The sequence below is a fragment of the Carya illinoinensis genome, chromosome 6, assembly GCF_018687715.1.
Source record: "Carya illinoinensis cultivar Pawnee chromosome 6, C.illinoinensisPawnee_v1, whole genome shotgun sequence".
NCBI classification, from domain to species: Eukaryota; Viridiplantae; Streptophyta; class Magnoliopsida; order Fagales; family Juglandaceae; genus Carya; species Carya illinoinensis.
This window is the reverse complement of record NC_056757.1, coordinates 27,959,863-27,982,086: the sequence shown is the minus strand read 5'-3', so window position 1 is coordinate 27,982,086 and position 22,224 is coordinate 27,959,863. Positions and strand designations below refer to the sequence as shown.

The window sequence follows — 22,224 nt, the reverse complement described above, 5'->3', positions numbered from 1 at the left end:
AGACTATAGTAATATATTATAATATATAGTGATATAATATTAGTATAACTATTAATACAATAAATTATAGTGATATAAGATTTTCAAATTTAATATTACACTAATTAATAATTTATCATATAATACAAAATAATTTTATATATAATTATAAATTATATATAAAAATTATATACAAAATAAAAAACTAAAATATATATATGAATCGGGCCAGTTCTGTCTGATCCAATTTTAGAAAGAAAAATTAGAATCGGGCCGATTTTAATCAGTTTTGAGAAAAATATAACCGATACTGGACCGAATCAAGTTTGGTACCAGACCAAACCCACCGATTCGGTTCGGTTTACTGGATTTTTTTTACATCTCTATGTTTATGTACTACATTTTATATAATAGAATGAAAGTAAGATTATAGTGTGGTGTATAAAATTTTTTATATTAAAATATATACCATTCATCTTGGACAAAAGGGAATGAAAAAGAAAAATCCAATATGTTTTGTTCTCTCATAAAACATAGGGAGCTGCAATGTAGATGGCAGCTTGGTTGTCACAAAAGAGTAAAGAAGCGATACGATGTTGATGCAGATATGAAAGTAACGATTGTAGCCATGTCAAATCACAAACAACTTCTGATAAACCTATATATGCCATAAGCCTATATTCAACTTCTGCAGAAGACCTTGACACTGTCTTTTGCTTTTTAGATTTTCAAGATATGAGAGAATAACCAAGGAGTATGCAATAACCAGATGTAGAACTCCTTGTATATGGGCATACTCTTCTTGAGAGAGGAATAGAATTTTGAACCTCAAGAGGTGTACTTGTAGCCGCATGTTGAATCATTATTTATTTTTTTTTTTTCTAAGCAAGCAGATTCATAGATAAACTACGGATAACATGATACAAGATTCAATGGACGGGAGTCCCAACAATCATCCTAAAGCAAACAAATGCAACACCAGTGGACTAAAAAAAGAGGGATCTGGAGCAAAAAATGGCTCCTACCCAATTCCCACTAAGGGGAAGCCGCTTGAAGCGGTTCTTAAATAGTTTGATAAACAGACTATTAGACTGCGACTAAAAGTCGTAGTGAAATGGAGTGTGCTGCAACTTGTTTCTTTGGATTGGCTATAGGAGTCTTCCACGACCATTTTATCTTGATCATCGGTTAAGAAAAGATAGGAATATAGGAACATAGCAACCGAAGAAAGCATCGATACAACAACAAAGGACCATCACTGTCTGTAATGGCGCGTGGGGCTCATGCACCACTTTAGGAGATAAGGCAGTAGTCGGATCTGAGAGATTTGAAGCCATTAATCCCAGTGGTGCCGCGTGTGACGGCGGTTGACCTGTCATAACCCCTAGGAGGATTGCCCGGGGCCATATCTCAACACAGCTTTTGGAAGGTCAGAACAGTTACATGGCTAGCCTACATGCATGCTTGGACACGCAGCAGGCGCCCATGGAGGCTACTGGCCGCGTGCAGGCCTGCGCATTCACTTATCAGGGCACGGTTCTAGCCTATGCCTTGCAGGCAAGGCTAGTGGCATGCCCACCAGGCATGCCATCCAACGTATGGCTCCAACCCTTGCCTTATAACCCTAATGCCGAGACCATCAGCTTGGGTCGTGCATGCCCATCGCCCAGGTCACCAGCCTGAGCCATGCAGGACCAATGCCAAAGCCACTTGACTGGGCCTCACAACAACATCACAGCACCATCCTGTTCCCACTATCAAGCCCAATCATGACACCATGCCATGCCCACCATCAGCAGGCCACGCACAGCGCCATGCTATGCCCACCACTAGATCAACGCATGGCACTATGCCATGCCATGCAGCCAGTTATCGGACAAGACCAGGACTAGCCTAACCATGGGCCATGCATCATCCTTACCCACCATGGGCCATGCATCATCCTTGCCCACCATGGGCCTTGCATGCCACGGCCACAATAAGGCCTTTTATCCATTATGATTATTTTATTTATTTGCTTTATTTATTTAATTTAATAATTTGCTAGGGACCTTTTAGGCGTTTCTAATTTGTAAGCTTTATAAATAGGACCCTTAGTCATTTCATTTGCATCTTTTGAACATTTGACATTTTGCCTTGTGTGGTTGGTCATTGTGCCTAGGATTCTCTATTTGGTAGCACTTAAACTTCTAGAGGTGCATTCGTGAATCCCTAAGAAGAAGGATCACATTTTGCAATTCGTGAATATGTGTGATTCTATTTATTTTTATTTATCATTTGAGGTTTCCTTTTAATCTTTGTGCAATTCGTGAATCAAAGTTGATTTTGGTTATTTTTTGTTCTTTGGAGTTTATATTTGTGATTGTTGTGAGTGTGATTGATTGGAAGGGCATGGATTTGAGAGAGAGAGAGAGAGAGAGAGAGAGAGAGAGAGAGAGAGAGAGAGAGAGAGAGAGAGAGAGAGAGAGAGAGAGTATTGTTCAGATACATGAAATAATTCTTCCAATAGTTAATGGCTCATTTATATGTCAATCTCCCTTGAAGCCTTTGAGTTCAATAGATCTTGATATCTAAATGATCCACACACTTGAAAAATGTAATAGTTTCACGTTTGAGAAAGAGAGAGAGGTAAGGAGGCGGGGGGGATTTTCATTTTTCACAGAAGGATTTATCATAAATAAAGATCAAACAAGGATCTAGTTATAGCAGTTACAGGGCATTTAAGTTGGGAAGCTAATATTAGATGCTACCTTCTCGTATAGTTTTTCAAAGTTCTTCTTGTGTTCATGTATTTGCTTGCATGTTCATAAATTTTCATTGAAATTTCTTGAAATTTTCCATTTACCAAACACCATATTCGGCCAACTCTAGCCCCACCACTTTCCATACACGCCCACACTACTTTCCATAGCTGACCATCAATCAAAACCCTAATTATCATATTGAGCCATTCACCATAGCCTAATTGGCTTGACCGAAACCCTACTTCTCATATTACCCCCACCTTATCTTTCCATATATTATTTGATAAGTCATTATCCTTTAATTGACTCAATCAAATCCCATCCCCAACCAAATCAAATCCAACCCTATCCTTTATCCCTATATTCGACCAACCCATTCCAAATTGAAAAATTTCAATCCCAATAATTTAGGAGGTCACCATCCACCTAAGCTCGTTCCAATCCCAATAATTTAGGAGATCACCATCCACTTAAGCCCTAGCCGAATCCCATCACTACCCTTGGTTGAAACACACATCCAACCCTAGTCTCATTCACCCATCTTCCAACCCTAAATCACTTAAGTGGCGCCTAGTACTGAAGAGAGACCTTGCCATGCCCCATTACCACTATACCCGAGATCACCATAGCCCATACACCACCATTATTCCCACCCTTAAACACTAGCCACCATTCACCGAAGCTTCCATATTGGGCTATACGTGATCAAGACCAAGTATAGGAATCCATTTGGTCAATCAAGAAGCAACAAGGAGAGGATAGACCTCTTAGTGTGTGAGGGCTTGATCGAGGTCCCTAACATGACTCTCGCTAGCACGACGGCGCTTGAGGCCCACTCAAGCTGCTCGTTAGGCTGACGAGTCACTCTTTTGAGCTGTTTTCTTCAACTGTTTGATAGATCGGCAGCTGGAGAGTCTTTTGGTGAGGCATATGGTGGTCGTAGGAGGCCGGTAGGCAAAAAATCGGGCTTCTTGGTGCTATAGACGGAAAATGATGAAAAACAAAATACTATAAACAGCTCTAGCGTTAGCTGGACGGGAGGAGGGAGGGAGGAGCCGAAACTCCAACCCCCCTTTGGGCGGAGGAGAAGGAAGGATGCTCACGGTTGAGAGAACAGGCACTTTGGAAAGAGAAACGAAAAAAATGGTTATATTTCCTATGTATGAATCATTATTTAATTTGCTGATGAAACTCTTCCCCTTTGTTTTTTTTTTTTTAATAAAAGAGAATAGGATCCCAATTTTATTGATAAAGTCTCACTTATGGTAGATGAATATCTTATACAAAAAAGAGCAAGGTTGTTACAATATCTGAAAATCCAAAATCAGGCTCTTAAGAAAATAGAAAAACAATTACTAGAAACAAAACAAGATGAAGATATAAGAAGAAGATAAGAATGTCAGAATTTATTTCGGAAGTTGGCAATACTTGCACAGTCCAAAGCAAAAAGTCCAACCATATGTCTGGAAAGTTAAAAAATAGAAGAGAAACTTACAATGTTGTCAAGAGCACCATGATTAGCGAGACTATATGTTAAAGTATTCCCTTATTTGTAAACATGAGTAGTGCTAAAAGAAAAAAACTGATTGAAACTCTTCCCCTTTGTTTGAAGTAGGAATTTTGCTTGAAAGAGGGTATCCATGCAATTTATAGCACTTATCTACTGTGTGTTATGTCATACCACAGTCAGTGCATAAAACTTTTTCCTTTCTATATTGTTGCCTTCTAGATTCGACCTTGTGTTCTCAGGATTTTGTCTTGAATTTTAAACCTTTTTGTTCATAAAAGCCATTGTTTCTACTCTAGTTCTAATCATAAATCTAGCTTCTCTCTGTTTCTCTTCTTGAATCACCAAAGAAAAATTTTAGTGATTGGTGGTAATGGATCCATTAATAAAATTTACCCTCTGATATGAGAAAATTTTCCATTTAATTCTATAAGAAACATCATGATATGTTGACGCTGCTGATACTCCAAAAACATGCATGTAGCACCACAACTATAGTTTCTATGTGCTCCACATGTGCAATTAGGTATTTGATTATAGTTCAACAACTCATCCCACAAACACTTGAATTTTCGATAGTAAATACTCACTATAGTTTGATCTTGAGTCTGGGAAGAAAGCTCTTTCTGCAACTAGAAGATGCTTGGCCCATTTCCTTGGCAAAAATTGATTTCGCAAATCTTCCCACATCTCTCTTAGTTGTTTTGGCGTAAATGATGATTTCTCCAATATTGTTAGACACCGAATTCAAGATCCACGAAAGTATCATACTATTTAGCGTTCCCATACATCAAACAGAGGGTTTGTGTCAATCGGCTGAGTAATATGTTTGACTTCTGATTTTCTTCATTTTATAGATCACTTTTTCTCAAATTGTTTTCTATTTTTCTGCCGAGAAAACGATATTCGGTAATGACTAAAAGTGAAAACTTAAAAGTAGATGGTACATGGGTTTCTAAGTTTTTCAAATCCTAATTTGGTTTCAGAAAATGAATTTTTTAGATTCTCTTCTGTTAAAATGAGATACATATTCTCCTTTTTTCTGGGTTAAAACCCTTGAGATAGTGGTATAATTAAAGGTGAGATGGTTTTACAAGTATTTGTTTGGCCACTGAGAGAACCGCTTGTTAGAAAACGAGAAAAAAAGGGGGAATTTGAGGCTCCTTGGTGTTCTTGCGAGTTCAACGTGCAATTTGGTTATGATGGAAAGTTGTGTCATGCTCAATTTACTTGAGAACTTGGCTTTGGTAGATTGTTGTATAAAACTTATAAAACTTTAGATATGAGTGTTTGCCGGTGCTATTTCTTATTTGTGAGATCAGTATGTGGGTTAAAAAATTATGTTTCTGCATTGTGTTATATGTGTATTACCATGCGTGGTATTTGGTTGATTAACTGGAAAATGTTCCTGATTTTGAATTAATGTGAAAATGTCCTCCCTTTTTTAGTATGATCTGGTTTCTCCATGCACACCATTTGAAGGCACATTACTATCTTAAAAAGTTGAATTGTAATTTATATAAAAATTTGAAAAAATTATAATAATGAAATAACGTCAATCTACATTGTATATTCATGATCAATTCATATACGTTGGTAGGTTTACAAAGTGAAAATGGTAAGAATAAATTTAACTCATTTGATAATAGTAGTAGGAATGGAACCAAAAGAAGCCAAACAATTTATGATTACTACAAAATTTTCCATAGAAAATATTAAGGTCCTATTTGGTTTTAGAGCATCCTTATTGGCTTGGCCAAATGAGATGCTTGGCCAAATTTTACATAATTTGGCTAAAAAATCCTTCACATTGGATTGGACAAATCTAAAATAATTTAAACTTTTGCTATAGTGGTTGGTTAAAGATAGAAGACCACTATTCATTCATCAAACATTAAAATATTAATTTCTCATTCCAAACAAATAAATTAAATTAATTAGAATATAATTAACATTTAACATTTAGAATATAATTATTATTAACATTTAATAATATTTTTTAATATTAATTGAATATCATATAATTATTATTAACATTTAACAATACTTTTTTTAATATTAATTTAATTAGAATATAATTACTATTAATATTTAATATAATTATTATTAACATTTAATAATACTTTTTTAATATTAATTTAATTAGAATATAATTATTATTAACATTTAATAATACTTTTTGAAATATTAATTTAGTTAGAATATAGTTACTATTAACATTTAATAATAATTTTTAAATATTAATTTAATTAGAATATAATTACTATTAACATTTAATAATACTTTTTTGTAATATTAATTTAATATAATATAATTATTATTAACATTTAATAATACTTTTTCTAATATTAATTTAATTAGAATATAATTATTATTAACATTTAATAATACTTTTTTAATATTAATTTAATTAGAATATAATTATCATTAACATTTAATGGGTAGAATTATAAAATGTGATAAAATAAATTAAATAAAAAAATTATTAATTTAATAATATTTTATTATTATATAGAGAATGAATGGCTAATCCAATGTGAGGATTGAATTTAGATGAAATAGGCATATATAAAAAAGTGTTGATATTGACCAAATTTAAAGATGAATTTGGCCAAACTAATGCCAATGCTCTTATAGATGATCTCTACTCATCTTATCATATTTCACCTCATCTCAACATTTAAATACTATTCAAACACAAACACTTTTCATTTTCAAAATTTCAAATTTCAAAACAAAAATAATACTAAAAAATTTTATTATAATAATATTTTAACTTTATAATATTTTTATTCAAATTTTTTTTTCTCTTTTTTCAAAATCCCATAAAACATCTTAATTCAAATTATTTAACTACTATTAATAAATTATCTCGCTACTATTTATAGATTTTTCATCTCATTTCATTTTATCTTATATGTATAATTAAACGAAGCCTAAAACCCTTGAATTTTCCTCGAATCCATGAATTATTAAGGGCTGTTTTGGTCTCATCTTATATAATTATTACAATTTTTTTTTAAATTCTTACACAAAATATAATAAACAAATAAATTTTTTCAAATCTCAAAATCAAAATAATATTAAAAAATAATATTATAATAATATTTTATTTAACTTTCAATTTTATCTTATCTCATATGTATAACCAAACAAAGCCTAAAAGACCTCTAGTTCACCTTGAGCCATTTGCAAAAGACCATGGTTTTCACTAGGCTTTTAATTCAAATAATTTAGAGATATAGACGCAACATATGAATCCAATTATATTAATGTTTGGACCCAAACCATATGCCGGCAACTTTTAATATTGTAGAATCTGCAAAATCTGTCTATTTTTGTCTGAATTATAAAGTGTTTAGATTAAAATGTGAAAAGAGCAAACGGTGACGCTAGGTTGCCTTCCAAATGTGCCCCTAGTGCATTTTTTTTAATTGTTTTCTTAATTGTAAAAAAAAAAAAAAAAAAAAAAAAAAAAAAAAAAAAACACATACAAATTCACCAGTGATAACATTTTTAAACATTAAAAAAAATAAAAAAATCAAATACACTAGGAGCACTTTTAGATGGCACATTTGGAGCTTGAGGGCAACCAAATTTTATAAAAGAAAAAATCTATTCATCATCTTCTCATCATCCCATTATGTGGTATTAAATGATAGGTTTACAAATAAAATGTAATAAATAATCTTCAATCATCTAATGCCACGCTATGGGATGATGAGAATTTGAATGATGAGTAGCATTATTTTTTTATAAAAATGCCCTCTATTTAAAACAAAATTGTAAAAACGGTTCTCTATCACAACTCATTGAATTATCCACAGACCCATATTCACCGGATGAGGTTCTCAGGATAATAAAAGCATTTAGTAGGGAAGTATATAGACGGGAAAAAAAAAAGAACCGGCTCAATGTAATCTGCAGTCCTACGAGAAAGTAGTAGTATAAAATCCAACCATTCCATGAATGTATGTTGGAAACTGGAAAAGGTTAAAACCCCGGCTGAGAATTTGATCATCTGGTTGCATCATTTTGCTCATCGACACTTCCTCTATTTCCACTGCAACAGTAGAAGTGGGGCAGCTTGACCCGACCACAGCCCCTGCGACGGAGCATTATAAATTGGGAAAAAAAAGATGGATCGTCAATACAAACATACTTATTAAATATCAAGCTAAGTTAATATTTACTTATTTGATTTGTCAATTAAGTGTTGGTCCAAGACAAGCATCAGGTGGCGGATTTACATAAGCGCCTACGGAACTTCTACTGTTTACTGTGCATGTACAATGTTATATTTGATCTATTGCTTATGTAAATAAAGAGGCAAAGGGTGATGCACCACGTCTGTCCATATTACATATTTTCAAATTCATGTTTTAATCCTAGGCTTTCAAGAAATGATTAGCTCCAGCTGATTTCCTTCTTCTTTATAATCAATGACCCCTCTCTGTTTTGTTGCGAACACCATGAACGAAGAAGCCAAGAAGGTTTCTTAATTTAATCTTATCTAACCATAAAAATAAAAAAGTTCCTTAGCAAAACAGGACCTGAGGGAGAGACTAACTGCTGTGCCATAGCTCTAAATTATGACAAAACCTTGAAACTGCAGCCAGAAGGCAATTCCCAAGAAGATTCATTTGTTCAAGCAGAAAGGCAAGTAAACCTAATATTTATCCAAATATGACACAAATATTCACCAAAGTTAATCACATAAAATACTTACTTGCACCGTATTATCACAGGAATAGGTTTCAAGGCCTTTGGTCCATTTCTTATGCCTCTCTTATGGGGAGAAACCTGCATAATATACAAAGCCTCTTACACATCATGTTCATACACACATAAAAGAAGAAGTATTCCTTACATAAAAATATCTATATGCAAACTAACTCAGTGAAGACTAGCATTAAAGGAAGTGATACTCAAACTAGTCAAGCACCAAAACCTACCAACCATTATGAATTGGAACCCACGAACATGAAAATTGCGAAAGGACATGTTCAATAGGCAAATTTTTTTTTTTGATAAGTTCCAATAGGCAAATTAGAATCATTCAGAGAAAGTATCAAGAATAGTCTTTGCTTCAAAGAAAATGATTGGTAGTCCTTACTCCAATTCACACAAAGTTGTAGAAAGAGACCGATGAACCAAATGCCACACTTGCAGAACATATTGCACATGCGAAATTGAATATAGCCATAAAAAAATTGCCATTGCCAAGATATTTTAGTTAGCAAATATTACAAATACTAAAAACAAAGACGAAATGGTCAATACTTCCCCAAATACTCAGAAACAAAACACACTATCAGCAAAATCCATCTATATTGAAAAAATACGTCCACTATTAAAGCGCACAATGAAATTTGAAGATTAGCATAACGCGTAATTGAAAGCTTGTCATAATTATGAACAACATATATAAGTTATTACCTGAATCGCCACATAATATAATTGTAGCTCTTAAAACTTAAAACACATCAAAGACATACCCGATTGGAAACTGAACCTCAATGTTAAAGACCCAACCATTGATCCAAAAGCCCAAAGCCCTAAGACTGTGCCATTGGATACTAATTTGGTTAAGCATTTAACCCTCGTGATCATAACACTCAATAACGACGAGAGGGACAACGACGGCAAATAAACAATTCAAAGACAAATCATTCAGTCAGAAAGTAGTCGCTCAGATTGCTGAACCCAAATTAATCCATCCTCAGTCCAAAGACGAGTTGAATGAAAAAAGGGAGTATATTATTAATAGGAAAATAGTACTACCCAAAACCCGTCTTCAATTCTAACACCCTAAACTCCAAACAGAACCATACGAAATTCCAAAGGACTCGAAGGAGAAGAAAATGTAGTGATGCTGATAACTGTAAGTAAGAAGATACCTTCCTTTTGGGGACAGCCATCAGCTCCATAGATCCAGCAGAAGTAAAATTTGGGAACTCGAACCCGATGCTGTTGATGTTGTCGTCGTCGTCTCGGTCCCGATAGAACTCCGGCAAAACGAATGGTTGGGATGTGACCCCACGGTCGACGACCCCCTCCAGGGGCGGAGGAAAGGCCATGATGTGGCTCAATCTCCGAAGCCCTAACGTGTACCCCATGTTACCCCCAGCGCTCCTTAGCATCGCCGCCATTTTCATGGCCATTGCTATAGTTGCTCGGCCCCTTAACCAACCAGTAGGCGGAAAAGAGGGAGCGGAATAGGTTTAATAGCTGATCATAAACGGTGTCGTTAATGATGGGAATGGCTTGAGGTTTGGGGATGTTTGGAAGTAGTTCTTTCCAAATATCAGTTTAATATAAACAAGTTTAAATAAATTATTACAATTTTTTCAAAATAATTAATATAACTTTCTCAAATTTTCAAAAAAAAAATAATTTAATTTTTTCAAATCTTAAAATAAAAATAATATTAAAAAATTATATTCTAATAATATTTTAATTTTATAATATTTTTCATTTAACATTTCATTTCTCATTTCTAAAATCCTATAAAACCTTAACAAACTATCTTATTAATATTAACAAAATTCGCATCTCATCTTACTTCACAAATTAGTTCATTATACAATGGGGGACGTGTGTTTCTAACCCATATTCTCTATTTAGAGAATGACTATATGTCATCAATCTATCAGGCTCTTATTAAATTGAGGTTTAGTTTTTGGACAATGCTAGGGCCGCCTAACAGGTTGTGCCCCATTTATTATTTATTTATTTTTTTAATATTCGTAATTATTAAGAAAAAAAATAAAATTTTACTAATAATCATATTTTTTAAACATTAAAAAAATTAAAATACTTGAGTGGTAATTTTGAGGGGCCAACTATCATTTCCTTAGTTTATGCATAGTCAATAAATGGGTGTGGTAATTTTTAAAAAATAAAAAGGGCAAGAGGGGTCGTCGAAATTGGTTTTTCTATTGGAAGTGATGATATTAATAATATAAAAATGTTTTAGTCATATAGAAATTTCAGAAAAATAAATCAATAAATTGACGTAACTTGTGTGATATATTATATTTTAAAGTTATTTTTAGTATGAATTTAATACTATATTTGAAAAAGAGAGGTTCTTGTTGCAGTTCCAACTAAGGGACTAGGCGCGCATGCCCAATGTAGCAAAATCGATCTGTTTTATTTGGTTTCTTTACAACATCATCTTGCTCGTGAAAGGCTACTCTCCCCCTTCTTCTCAAGACTGCTATTCCCTTTCTCATGAGAGACTGCTTTTTCTCCTTCCTCCCGAGACTGAAGCTTTGCCTAAAAGAGTAATTTTGTCTGAGCCCTAACATCGTCGTGCAGTGGAGGAATTGCTACCAACTCCTTCCCCTTTGTGTGATAGACTACTTTTGTCTGAGCCCTAATTTCACTTTGTTTAATTTCAACCCTTTGTGCAATAGGCTGCTTCCGTCTAAGCCCTAATGTCATCGTCTTCGTGCATCGTCCTCTTCCTCTTTTTGTTCAATTTTCAATGTGATTGTTGCCTGCTGTTGATTTAGTAAAACCCTTGGCATTTATTTACATCTTTATTTTTTTCTTCGTTATAGCATTGTTTTCTCTATTGTGGCAACCTTTTTTTTTTTTTAATGGCAATGTTGATTTAGTAAAACCCTTGGGAGGTTCATACGTCTTCATTTTTTTTTCTCTATTATGGCAATGTTTTTATGAGTATTTTCATGTAAAGCTTTGGTTTCCCTGTTATGGCAATATTTTCATGTATTTACCAAGTGTATTGGCAGCGTCAATCTTTTCTGCACAGAGTGGTGAGATCATGCTGTTCTCTAGGAACTCACAATTCTTGGTTATATTGTGTTTTACATAAAAAAAAAAAAGAAAGCTTTCAATTATTTGTAAACTAGGGTGATGACCATATATTTATTAAATTAAATGAAGAAACAAACAAACTCCACAACAACAAACCTCATAACAAATTTGCTCGTTTCCAATTACTCATAATCAACTAAATATCTGTTACTCTTTAACAGTAGAACAATCTTAGATTCAAAATCTTCAATGTGCATACCACTGCCTATTACTCAAGAAGCATATAACACTGCACTACTATGCTAAGTTAACCTTTTTTTTGTGAGAGGGGACTCACACTTATCATCTAATACCATTGTTATATAATAAATATTGAGCAAATTTGGATCCACACACATTTAGCTGTTTATTAAACATTCAGCAAAGTTTAATACTAAGCACATATAAACATTCAACAAAGTTTATTAAACATTAATGATGTATACCTTCTAGAAGTGTGTAATTTCACGTTTCATGTTTCAAGGCTTTGCTATGAGGGAGGACTACATCCACAAAGTGAGTGAGTTCACCAAATAGTTGATGGGTGGTTTGGCCAAGACATACGTGAGAGAAAAAATGAAACCTAAACAAGGTAAATGGGGGTGGGCTGGGCAAAAAAACATTCTTTAACATTTGGGTCTACGTTACCTTTGATGGTGGTAGAGGAGCTGACGATGACGCAGGTGGTAGAGGAGCTGAGCATGACGCCGGAACTTGAACAAATAGGATGAAAGGAACCTCATATGGGCTGGGTTGGGTCTACATTATTGATGGTGGTGGTGGAGGAGCTGAACACGATGTTGGGACTCAAATAGATAGGATGAAAGGAATCTCGCATAGGCTGGGTTGGGTCTACATAACCAATGGTGGTGGTGGAGGAGCTGACCATGACGCTGGATTTTAAATAGCATAGACGGGTACATGCAGGCTGGGTGAGTAGCAAAACAAAATCGAATGTTTCCTGCATACGATTTCTGGGCATTGTGGGAGCATGACATTTGGTCATTTGACATATGCATGGACTATAGGACAAACTATGGAGTACAATGTGTTCGCTTCTATAGACTATATGTAGCAGTTCTTTTTGATAAAAATTCGGATTGAATGAAGTTAGATGATAAGATGCTATAGGTGCCTCTCTAGTCAAGTTTGAGTTGTAGCTTATTGTGATGACCCGCTTTTGAGTGCATTTTCGCGGAAATAATTGTTTTTATTTTAATTAATATATTAGTTATTTTATTTTAATTTATTTGAGGTTGTGTTTTATTTCTTTAAGTTGTTTTGTGGTTTTAATCTTTTTGGCGGTTTGTTTCGTTTTCCCGGAGTGAGGATTGGACCTCATCTCTTTTCACATCTTTTTCCTTTTTTCTCTTTTTCCTTTTTTCTTTTTCCCTTCTTTTCCTTTTTTCCTTCTTTTTCTTTTTTTTTCTTTTTTCTTTTCTCTCTTCTTCTCCCGCGTTCGGACCCCCCCCGTGCTCTCTCTCTCTCCTCCCTCTCCCTCACGCCGGCGTCACCTTCTCTCTACCCTACCGCCGCCGTCCGGCCACCGTTCGGCCTCCCACCGGTCCCATTCTCTTCCTCTCCCTCCGGTGCACCACCCCTCCAAAACCCACCCCCAACCGGCCGGCCGTTTGGCCAGAAAAGCTCCAAGAAGGGCGCACGGATTTTGCTCCGATCCGCCGTCGTCGCTCCACCTCCGGCCACCATTTCTTCACCACTTCATCACCGACTCCTTGCCGTCCTAACCCACCCATTTCCGGCCTCCAACGACCACCGGAACAGCTCCTACGAGCTTAGTTTCCGTTTTGGGTAATCCGGCCATTTCCGGCCATTCCGCCGCCACCCACGGCCTTTCATCACTTCCAATAGCTTCACAACCATCCCTAGATCATTCCCTATCAATCTCGTGTCCTAGTTTGTCCCCGTTCAAAAGTGGATTTTTCAAACCCACGGCCACAGTGAATTTTCACTGTGACGTTGTTGTTTTTCCGCCGTTTGCAACGCCGCTTGTTTTCTAAAATTGCCGTATAGCGCTGTAAGTATTTTTCAAACCCTATTTTTAGATTTAAATATATATCGCTCATTCAATTTATTTACTGTTGTTGGTTGTTGATTCCAGATGAGTCCGAGGAGTTTCGGGGGTCGGATGGATGGAGGATGGAGTTGTCTGTTTAATTGATTTATGTTGGTTGGTTATTTTATTATGCATTGATATGGCATTTCATGGTGCATGCACGTGTGTTTTTGTTCATGTGTGAAAAGCCTGTGTATTGGCGTGAGTAGTTTTACGGGTGCGTGTGTATCACGAGCCCAAGCCGGGATGGGTTATTATCTCGGTGGAGCTCCTCTGGTCACTCGGGAGCGGAATAAACTGAGTGATGTCCCCTGAGTTGTCGAGAGAGATGACGCTGGCGAGGGCTAGAGGATGCTTGGCTACGCACGCGTGGGGCGCGGAACTGGGCATCGCTCGTTAGGTGTCACATGCGTGGTGGTACTCTACGGTGTGACACTGGAGCCAAGGTGTGCGGATGACCCCCTAGGGGAGGTCATGGTGCATACGGTTAAAATTGGATAATGGTTTATGAGGCCAAATGGGACTTTTGGCGTGGGCCGGATGGACTTCTGGCGAGATATTGGGCCAGATGGACTTCTGGCGAGATATTGGTCCAAATGGACTTTTGGCGGCCAAATGTGACTTTTGGCGTGTTTTTCAGAAAGGATATGCTTTTGGGCCAAATGGGTTTTTGGCGTGTGTGGAAAACTTGGGTTTTATGGGCTTTGTGCATTGGGCATGGTTCATACATCTTGTTTGAGTTTTATGTGCTTTTATCTGGTAGTGTTTGGGTTTTACTTACCTGCGGTACCATTCGTGGTTCCATAGCTTTTGGTGCAGAGTTAGAAGACGAAGAGGAGGAGGCTGAGCCCGAGGATGCGGCTCCGCCGGGTTGCTGATGCTATCTTTTATATTTGTTTAAAACTGTATTTGTGTTTTGTAATATTTATCTATGTACGTTTTAAACAGCTTGTATTACGTTAAGAAAAAATTCTGGTACTTAGCTATGACTTTCATTATCCGCTGCGTGTTTCTCTGTACACATCCGCTGCCTTACACACACTCGGCACCCGTCGATGGGGTGGTGACCCGGGTTGTCACCATCCGGACGTCTCAATTTCCCCGTGTTCGGGCGTGGGGATTTGGGGGCGTCATTATACCACAATCCCATAATGAGAGATTTGGATCTAGGATTTAATACATGCCAAATCATTTAGGAATAACCCAAACACCAAAACCCATATCACATTTGTGGGTATTTTAACTCTGACTAAGTTGGTGCTCATCCTTAAAGGCTATGTAGATTTATCCTAATAAGAAAGGAAGGATAGAAAAAATGGGGACCCAAGAAAATAAAAAGGATTACTCCATATATATAAATATATATTTATATATATAAAGTGCGCGTGCATGCACAGGTGCAGGTACGTAAGTGAGGTTTTAGGAATACAACTCCATATATTCTTGATTAAAAAAGATAAATTATAAAAATAAATTCACAAACTAACATGATTTGATGTGATACGTTAGAATGTAAAGTTTAACGTATCATATAAAATCATATCAATTTATAGATTTATTTTTATAAAATTTATTTGTATTTGTAACACTTTACCATAAAATGAGCGGTAGAAGAGGTCTAGGGCTTCTTTTTGTTTGATATGCCACCATTTTTTCTAGGAAGAATAACTTTTCCTTTGCTCACCCCTTGGCTAAGTTGAAGTCTCAATTTGTCTAAGTTTATTATTTTTCTTTTTATAATTGTAACCCAATTCCAAATTCCAAACCTCAACTCAAAAAGTTTCTCCAAATAATATGGAAATATAGTTATTATGGATTATTCAAAATTGTATATTTTACAACACACTGGATCTTAAATGTAACATGCAATATTATTGATATCATAGACAATCAAACTAATAATTTTTTATGATTATGTCACAGATTTCCTGTCATGTCAGTACTATTACACATGCATTAAATTTGGGGAGTAGCAAACAAAAAGACTTGTGAAGGTGTCACCATTTTATTGGGTTCTTGAACTACAATTCATCCATAATCCAATCCACTCCCATTGAGCTCCTCATCCATCAGCAGCCAGGATGCAACCTTAGTAGGAGCTTCATCCATGAAAACTTTTAAGTACCTCACAACTTCAACATCGAAATAATTGCTAACTTAACTACCTTAACTCTCATGGCTACTTTCAACCAAATGTAACATGCTCACTCTTTGTGCCTCAAAATCTTACCCTAGGAACACTATTATCTATTTCACTTGCTGCTTGACGAAACCATAGACCAACATAGACAATGAAACAGATTGAAACTCTATCGTTGAACCTCTCTCCAATTCAAAAACTTCAAATCCTTCACCACCTGTTTCAAATGAAGCACTTTATTTTTCATCATCATCAATAGCATCATCTTTGAATTCATCTAGAGGGTTTGTGTTTGGTTTAGGTTCCACAAACTCATGGGATGGTGTGGAAATTGGGTAATCGATTGTGAAAAGGTTCTGCATTGACGAGAAAGAGAGGTGGTACATGTGGTACCATGGAAGCTCTAATGGAAACCCAAGTTCGGACTCAATAGGCTTAGTAGTTTTGAGGAATGGAATTCATTGGGAGAGAGATAGAGGAGTTGCTGCATCGAATGAGGAAGCCGGTTTGGTGATGAATTGTAGTACGAATTAGTGAGCCTTTGACACAGAGGGTATTAGGCCATGTGAGGTGGTGTTACTGTCTAGTGCTATGAAGGTTAGAGTTGTTAGTTCTGTTTACTAGCTTTACTACTTTGGATACAATCCTAAAAAGGTAGATATTTCTGAAAATTCTTTTAGACTCTGTTTGGAAAACCCCAAAAAGATTTCGCATTGATGAGGTGAATGGTGAGAAGGCTAGAGTTGGGAAAATTTTAAAGTCTTTGTCTAGTTTGGCAATCAATCAAGATGGGAGGCACTAGGCTAGAAGAAGGTGAGCATCATTGCAGAGTTTTGTTTGATGTGGGGTCTGAAAGAGAGTGGGATTCTTCGTTTATTGCTTCCTGCAAGTTGTAGTTCATACCAATGGTGATCTTAGAATGTATTAGGATTCATTTGATGTGGAAAATCGGGAATTCATATTGGCATTGCAAGGTCAAAGGATGGTATTAGGTAGTTGAAGTTGGGGAAGACAATGGAAGGAGGAGGAAGTGGTTCTTTTGATGAATTTGGGGTGATGAATGCCCAAGTAATGAGAAACTGGGAAGATGGGACTTATGTGATGGCATATGAATGTATTCCTGTTGATGGGAGGAGGAGCATTGGGTTCGCTGTGTCTTCAAATGGTTTGAAGGATTGGAGGAGGTTTCATACTCATGATGAGGGCCCTAGGGCTGAGCAAAAATCTAAAAATCCAACCCCGACTGCGCTCCGACTTTGCTTTGACTCTGCCCTGACTCGGAGTCGGAGTTGGAGTTTTTTTTTTTCAAGGAAAGTTGGAGTCGGAGTCGAAGTCGGAGGTGGAGGTGAACCGACTCCGATCCGCTTCGACTCCAACTCCGATGCTTGGCTCCGACTCCGACTTCACTTTGATATTGTACATATTTAATAAAAATATATGTATTTTTCTATATATTAATCATATAAATATAATAACATGTAATAATAATGTATAAATACTAAAATGCATAATAACATGTAACACCAATGGATAAACACTAATATATAAATAATAAAGTTATAATAACATGTAATACTAATGTATAATAACTAAAGTATTAATTATGTAGATTTTATATAACTATATCTTATATAGTTAGTTAAACTCAATAATATATATACTAGCATGAGTTAATTATTATTATTATAAAAATATCTATATTCTTTATACATTAATCATATATATTTTATATAGCTATAACTTATATAGTGAGTTAAATACTAGTATGAACAAATGTACATAAAATAATACACTTTTACTATAATAACATGTAACATCAATGTACCTAATATACCATGTAATAGTAATGTATAGACTATAGTAATCAATGTATGATTCTATAATAATTTGTTGGAATGAAATTCATTGCAATTTGTATTGATTCTTTTGTTGTAAGTTGTAACTTGTTGATGGAATTCGAACTTGATGGATGATGAGTCATGAGTTGGTTGGATAATTTTGGAGGATAGATGATGATGGATAATTAGTTTGAAATTTTGGTTATGTATTTTTAATTTGTAATTTTGTATAAATGATTTTAATTTGTAATTTTGGTTATGTATTTTTAATGTGTGTATCAGAGTTGGAAAATTTCTTATTGCAAGTTTGAATTTTGTTTTATTTTATAGTGTCCAAGATTTTAATGTGTGTATCAAGTTCTAAAGATCTAAGGATGAAGGATCCTTATGTGAACAATTTCTTTTTACAAATTTGGTTAAGTAAATTAGAAATTAGAAATTATATTTATAAAAAAAATTGATATGGAAGCCCAAATCCGATTAGAGTTCAAAATTGTCAAATTAAAATATCAAATGGATTAAGGAAAAAGTCAAATAAAAAAGCCTAACTCCGACTCCGCTTCGACAAGTCAAAGTTGGAATCGGAATCGAAGTGGAGCCTATAGAAGTCGGAGTCGGATTCGACCTCCAACAAAGTCGGAGTCGGAGTCGGAGGACGACAATACCGACTCCGAAAAGTCGGTGCTCAGCCCTAGATGAGGCAACTTTAAGACCATCAGCGGAAGACGGGAGGGATAATAAGGGTGTAAGAGTGCATAATGGAATAACTCAAGCACAGTTTATTGAGTTGCTTCACAAGTCTATCTAGCCTGAACAAATAATCAAGCAAGTCTCAAGCGTCTCCTCTTGATGTGAAATATACTACGTAGAATAAATTAGAGTAACACTTAACACACAACCTAGATAATTTTTTAAGAGAGAATAAAAATAGAGAGAGATTCTATACTTTTTTAGAGTTATGTGAGAACCATTTGAGGAGGGCTATATAGTCCTCCCTATGGATCACTCATGGCTGGCCTTAAGGGCTAGCCTTAAATCCTTGTAATAAAGTCCACTTCTATTCTCAAGCATGTAACGACATGTCGTTACGGCATAAAAGGGGTCTGCCTATGTGGGCATCCATCCATCTTACATCTCTCACTTGCACACAGTGGGCATGACCCCAAGCTTGCATCTCTTAAACATTTTCAATCTTGTTTATACAAACAAATAGGCTATGTGACCACCAAGCGCACTTGCAAAAGAAAAGTGGGAGCACTATGCCAAATCTTTTCCAGTGAAAACTAGTATAGCAACATCCCTAAAGTGTCTTGTCATGTCTTAGATTCATTTGATCGATCAAGCCTTTTAAAAAACCTCCTGAGTTCAAAAAACTCATAACAATGCTTGACTAGCTCTAAATCATTTTGATATGTTCACAACCTTAGATGTTACCAATATGTAGCGCTATAGTTCGACATCGGCAAACACCATCAAAGATACGATGTCAAATAGTCTTTCCTTTAGCCTAATGTCATTTAACTTTGGTCGAACTGCTTTCTCAACAATGCCTTTTTAGATCGTATTAATCATGGTCATACATTGCATGCCAAAGCTGCATACCTCATATCTTCCATCTTATGACATAGTCAAAATTAAATAAAGGGCACTCAATAAAATATAAGGTTCACACAATGAGAAAGAAGAGAACAACCATTTACTCATTTCCTCATTTGGTTGAATAAGCACATATAGTATGAAATACATGCTACAGTGAATATCTCTTTCTCAAAGAGTGTATGTCTATATTAGCAACATACAGAACTTAGGCTAACCACTCCTTAAGCGTCTAATCTGAGTCCTATTTGATCGTCTCTAAAGTGCCAAAGAGGATCTCGCATCTAGCATCTAGCTAACCACAGGCTACATGGATTGTGGGGTATATATCCATGGTTAGCCCTTTCAATACAATAAACCTTATCTTAGCTCACACTAAGACGACATATCTTTGTGTCAACCAACTTATCTCATTGGACAAATACCTAGGAACAAAATGTCTTATCTCCACTTGCTATTCAAGAGCCAGATGTGATCGCTTGTGTGAATGAGCCTATCGACAAATCTTGTGTGTATCCGAAAATAATATGATAAAATAAGAATTGAATAAAATCATATTACATTAATATCCCAAAAGAAAGTTTATATCTCAATGTCAACTGAAATATAAATTACATTCACAATCTATGTAGTCCTAAATTCCTAACATGAGCACTAAAAGCATCTCTTGCTATTGGCTTTGATAGGGGATTAGCAACCATCCGACTCGTAGAAGGTGTTTCAGAACTACTTCCTTTTGCGCCACTATGTCTTTGATGTAGTAATTTATGATATATATGTGTTTGGTTATTCCATGATACTTTGAGTCCTTAGCATATGTGAGAGCTGCCATGTTATCGTAGAATATTATCACTAGATCTGTAGTATCCATGCCAATATCTAGATGCTCGAGGAACATTTGTAACCAAACAGCTTCTTAAACTACTTTTGGGGAAGCTATGTATTCTGCCTCCATGTTGGATAAGGCTATACAGAGTTGTTTCTTGCTATTCTATGTAATGACGCCTTATTGAGCAAAAACACATACCTAGTACACATCATTGTGTATATCAGGCTACCACAACCTTATCATAAGGGACATGAACCATATTTTCTGTTTCACTTTGAGTCTTATGACACATCTCTTTGGACAAGCTCTCGCCTCTAGCAATTTAGGTATCAATGGGTTTACACTCACACATTTAGAAGCAGTCGAGAACTTCTTTATATAAGTTTGTTGGGACAAATACCGAAGTGTCTTTGATCGATCTCTATAAATCTTAACTCCAAAAATGTATTCTGCCTTATATCACTCGTCTCAAAATTGAAGGATAACCACTTTATTGTGGAATGACTATCAACCATTTGTCATTTCCAACTCGTGGTATGTCATCAACATATAATGACAATATAATGAAGCTTTTCTTGGATCTTTTGATATAGACACAATGGTCCTCCATAATCATTGTAAACCCATTCGAGATAATAGTTCGATAGAATTTGAGATACCATCATCTAGATGATTGCTTTAGACCATATATAGATCATTTGAACTTGCACACCTTGCACTCTTGACCTTTGACCACAAAACCCGTAGGTTGATCCATATAGATTTCCTTATCTAGTTCTCTATTGAAAAATATTGTTTTAACGTCCATCTAATAGAGTTTCAAATCCATGTATGCAACTATAGCTAGAATTAAGCGAATTCAGGCAAACCTCACCAATAGTGAAAAAGTTTCCTCATGGTCTATACCCTCTTGTTGGGTATATTGTTTTACCACTAAGCGAGCTTTGTACATTTCTATTGATCCATCCAACTTGCCCTTCACCTTTTGAACCCATTTGTTCTCAATAGCTTTGTGCTCTGAGGGTAGATCTACTAGATCCTAGACCAATTTAGTCTTTATAGATTATATCTCATTATTTAGTGCTTTCATCCACTCATTTTTAGTAGAAGATGAGAGAGCCTCGTGAATTGTCCTAGGCTCATCATTATCTTTTGGAGCTACCATGAAATATTCTCATTCAATCTCAAAACAAAGACACGGAATACTTTCACGCATGCTTCTACATGGCTTAAGTTATTGTGGTTGATTAACAAGTGGTGTGCTCCCACTCGTATGCAAGTCACTCTCACAATTTGTAGGAGCTTGAGGAATTTCTTCCTCATTCTAAACTAAAACTTTTAGTGCGCCTTCATCTTAACCCAAATCTCATAGAGGTACAAACTCCTATCAACCGCACCCCAATATGAAAAATCATCCTCTATGAAATTTACATCTCATGACTCAATATCGATCACAGTTCTATAAGATTGTTTATCTATTAATACATATTCTTTAGAGTGTTCTAAGTACCATATAAAGATACAATTTTTTTTCCTCTATGGCCTAACTTTCCATATATTATAAGCATCGTGAACAAAACCTGTTAAACCTTATGGCCTTAAGTTACTCAAATTGAGTTTCTCGCCGGTCTATAGTTCATATGGGATGGAGAATACTCATTTGGAAGGCACTCAGTCAAGAATGTGGACAACA

General features: G+C 35.6%; 1 protein-coding gene and 1 pseudogene across 1 annotated transcript; one reads left to right on the top strand and one right to left on the bottom strand.

The window, feature by feature from the left end:
* Positions 1-8,013: 8,013 nt before the first annotated feature.
* Positions 8,014-10,462, bottom strand: LOC122312434. Its single transcript, XM_043127040.1, has 3 exons — positions 10,131-10,462; positions 8,960-9,033; positions 8,014-8,335 (listed from the first exon to the last, which is right to left on the bottom strand). The coding sequence occupies exons 1-3, from the start codon at positions 10,392-10,394 to the stop codon at positions 8,248-8,250; spliced, it is 426 nt and encodes a 141-aa protein (XP_042982974.1). The 5' UTR covers positions 10,395-10,462; the 3' UTR covers positions 8,014-8,247.
* A 2,319-nt stretch (positions 10,463-12,781) lies between these two features.
* Positions 12,782-20,458, top strand: LOC122312727 (annotated as a pseudogene).
* Positions 20,459-22,224: the final 1,766 nt, after the last annotated feature.

What these genes read in the sequence shown, in the direction of transcription:
- LOC122312434 (XM_043127040.1), bottom strand. Translation starts at nt 10,394, where the DNA reads ATGGCCATGAAAATGGCGGCGATGCTAAGGAGCGCTGGGGGTAACATG. An exon ending in TGGCTGTCCCCAAAAGGAAG is followed by an intron (nt 9,034 to 10,130) that starts GTATCTTCTTAC and finishes TATATTATGCAG; the next exon opens with GTTTCTCCCCATAAGAGAGG. An exon ending in CCTGTGATAATACGGTGCAA is followed by an intron (nt 8,336 to 8,959) that starts GTAAGTATTTTA and finishes GCTCCGTCGCAG; the next exon opens with GGGCTGTGGTCGGGTCAAGC.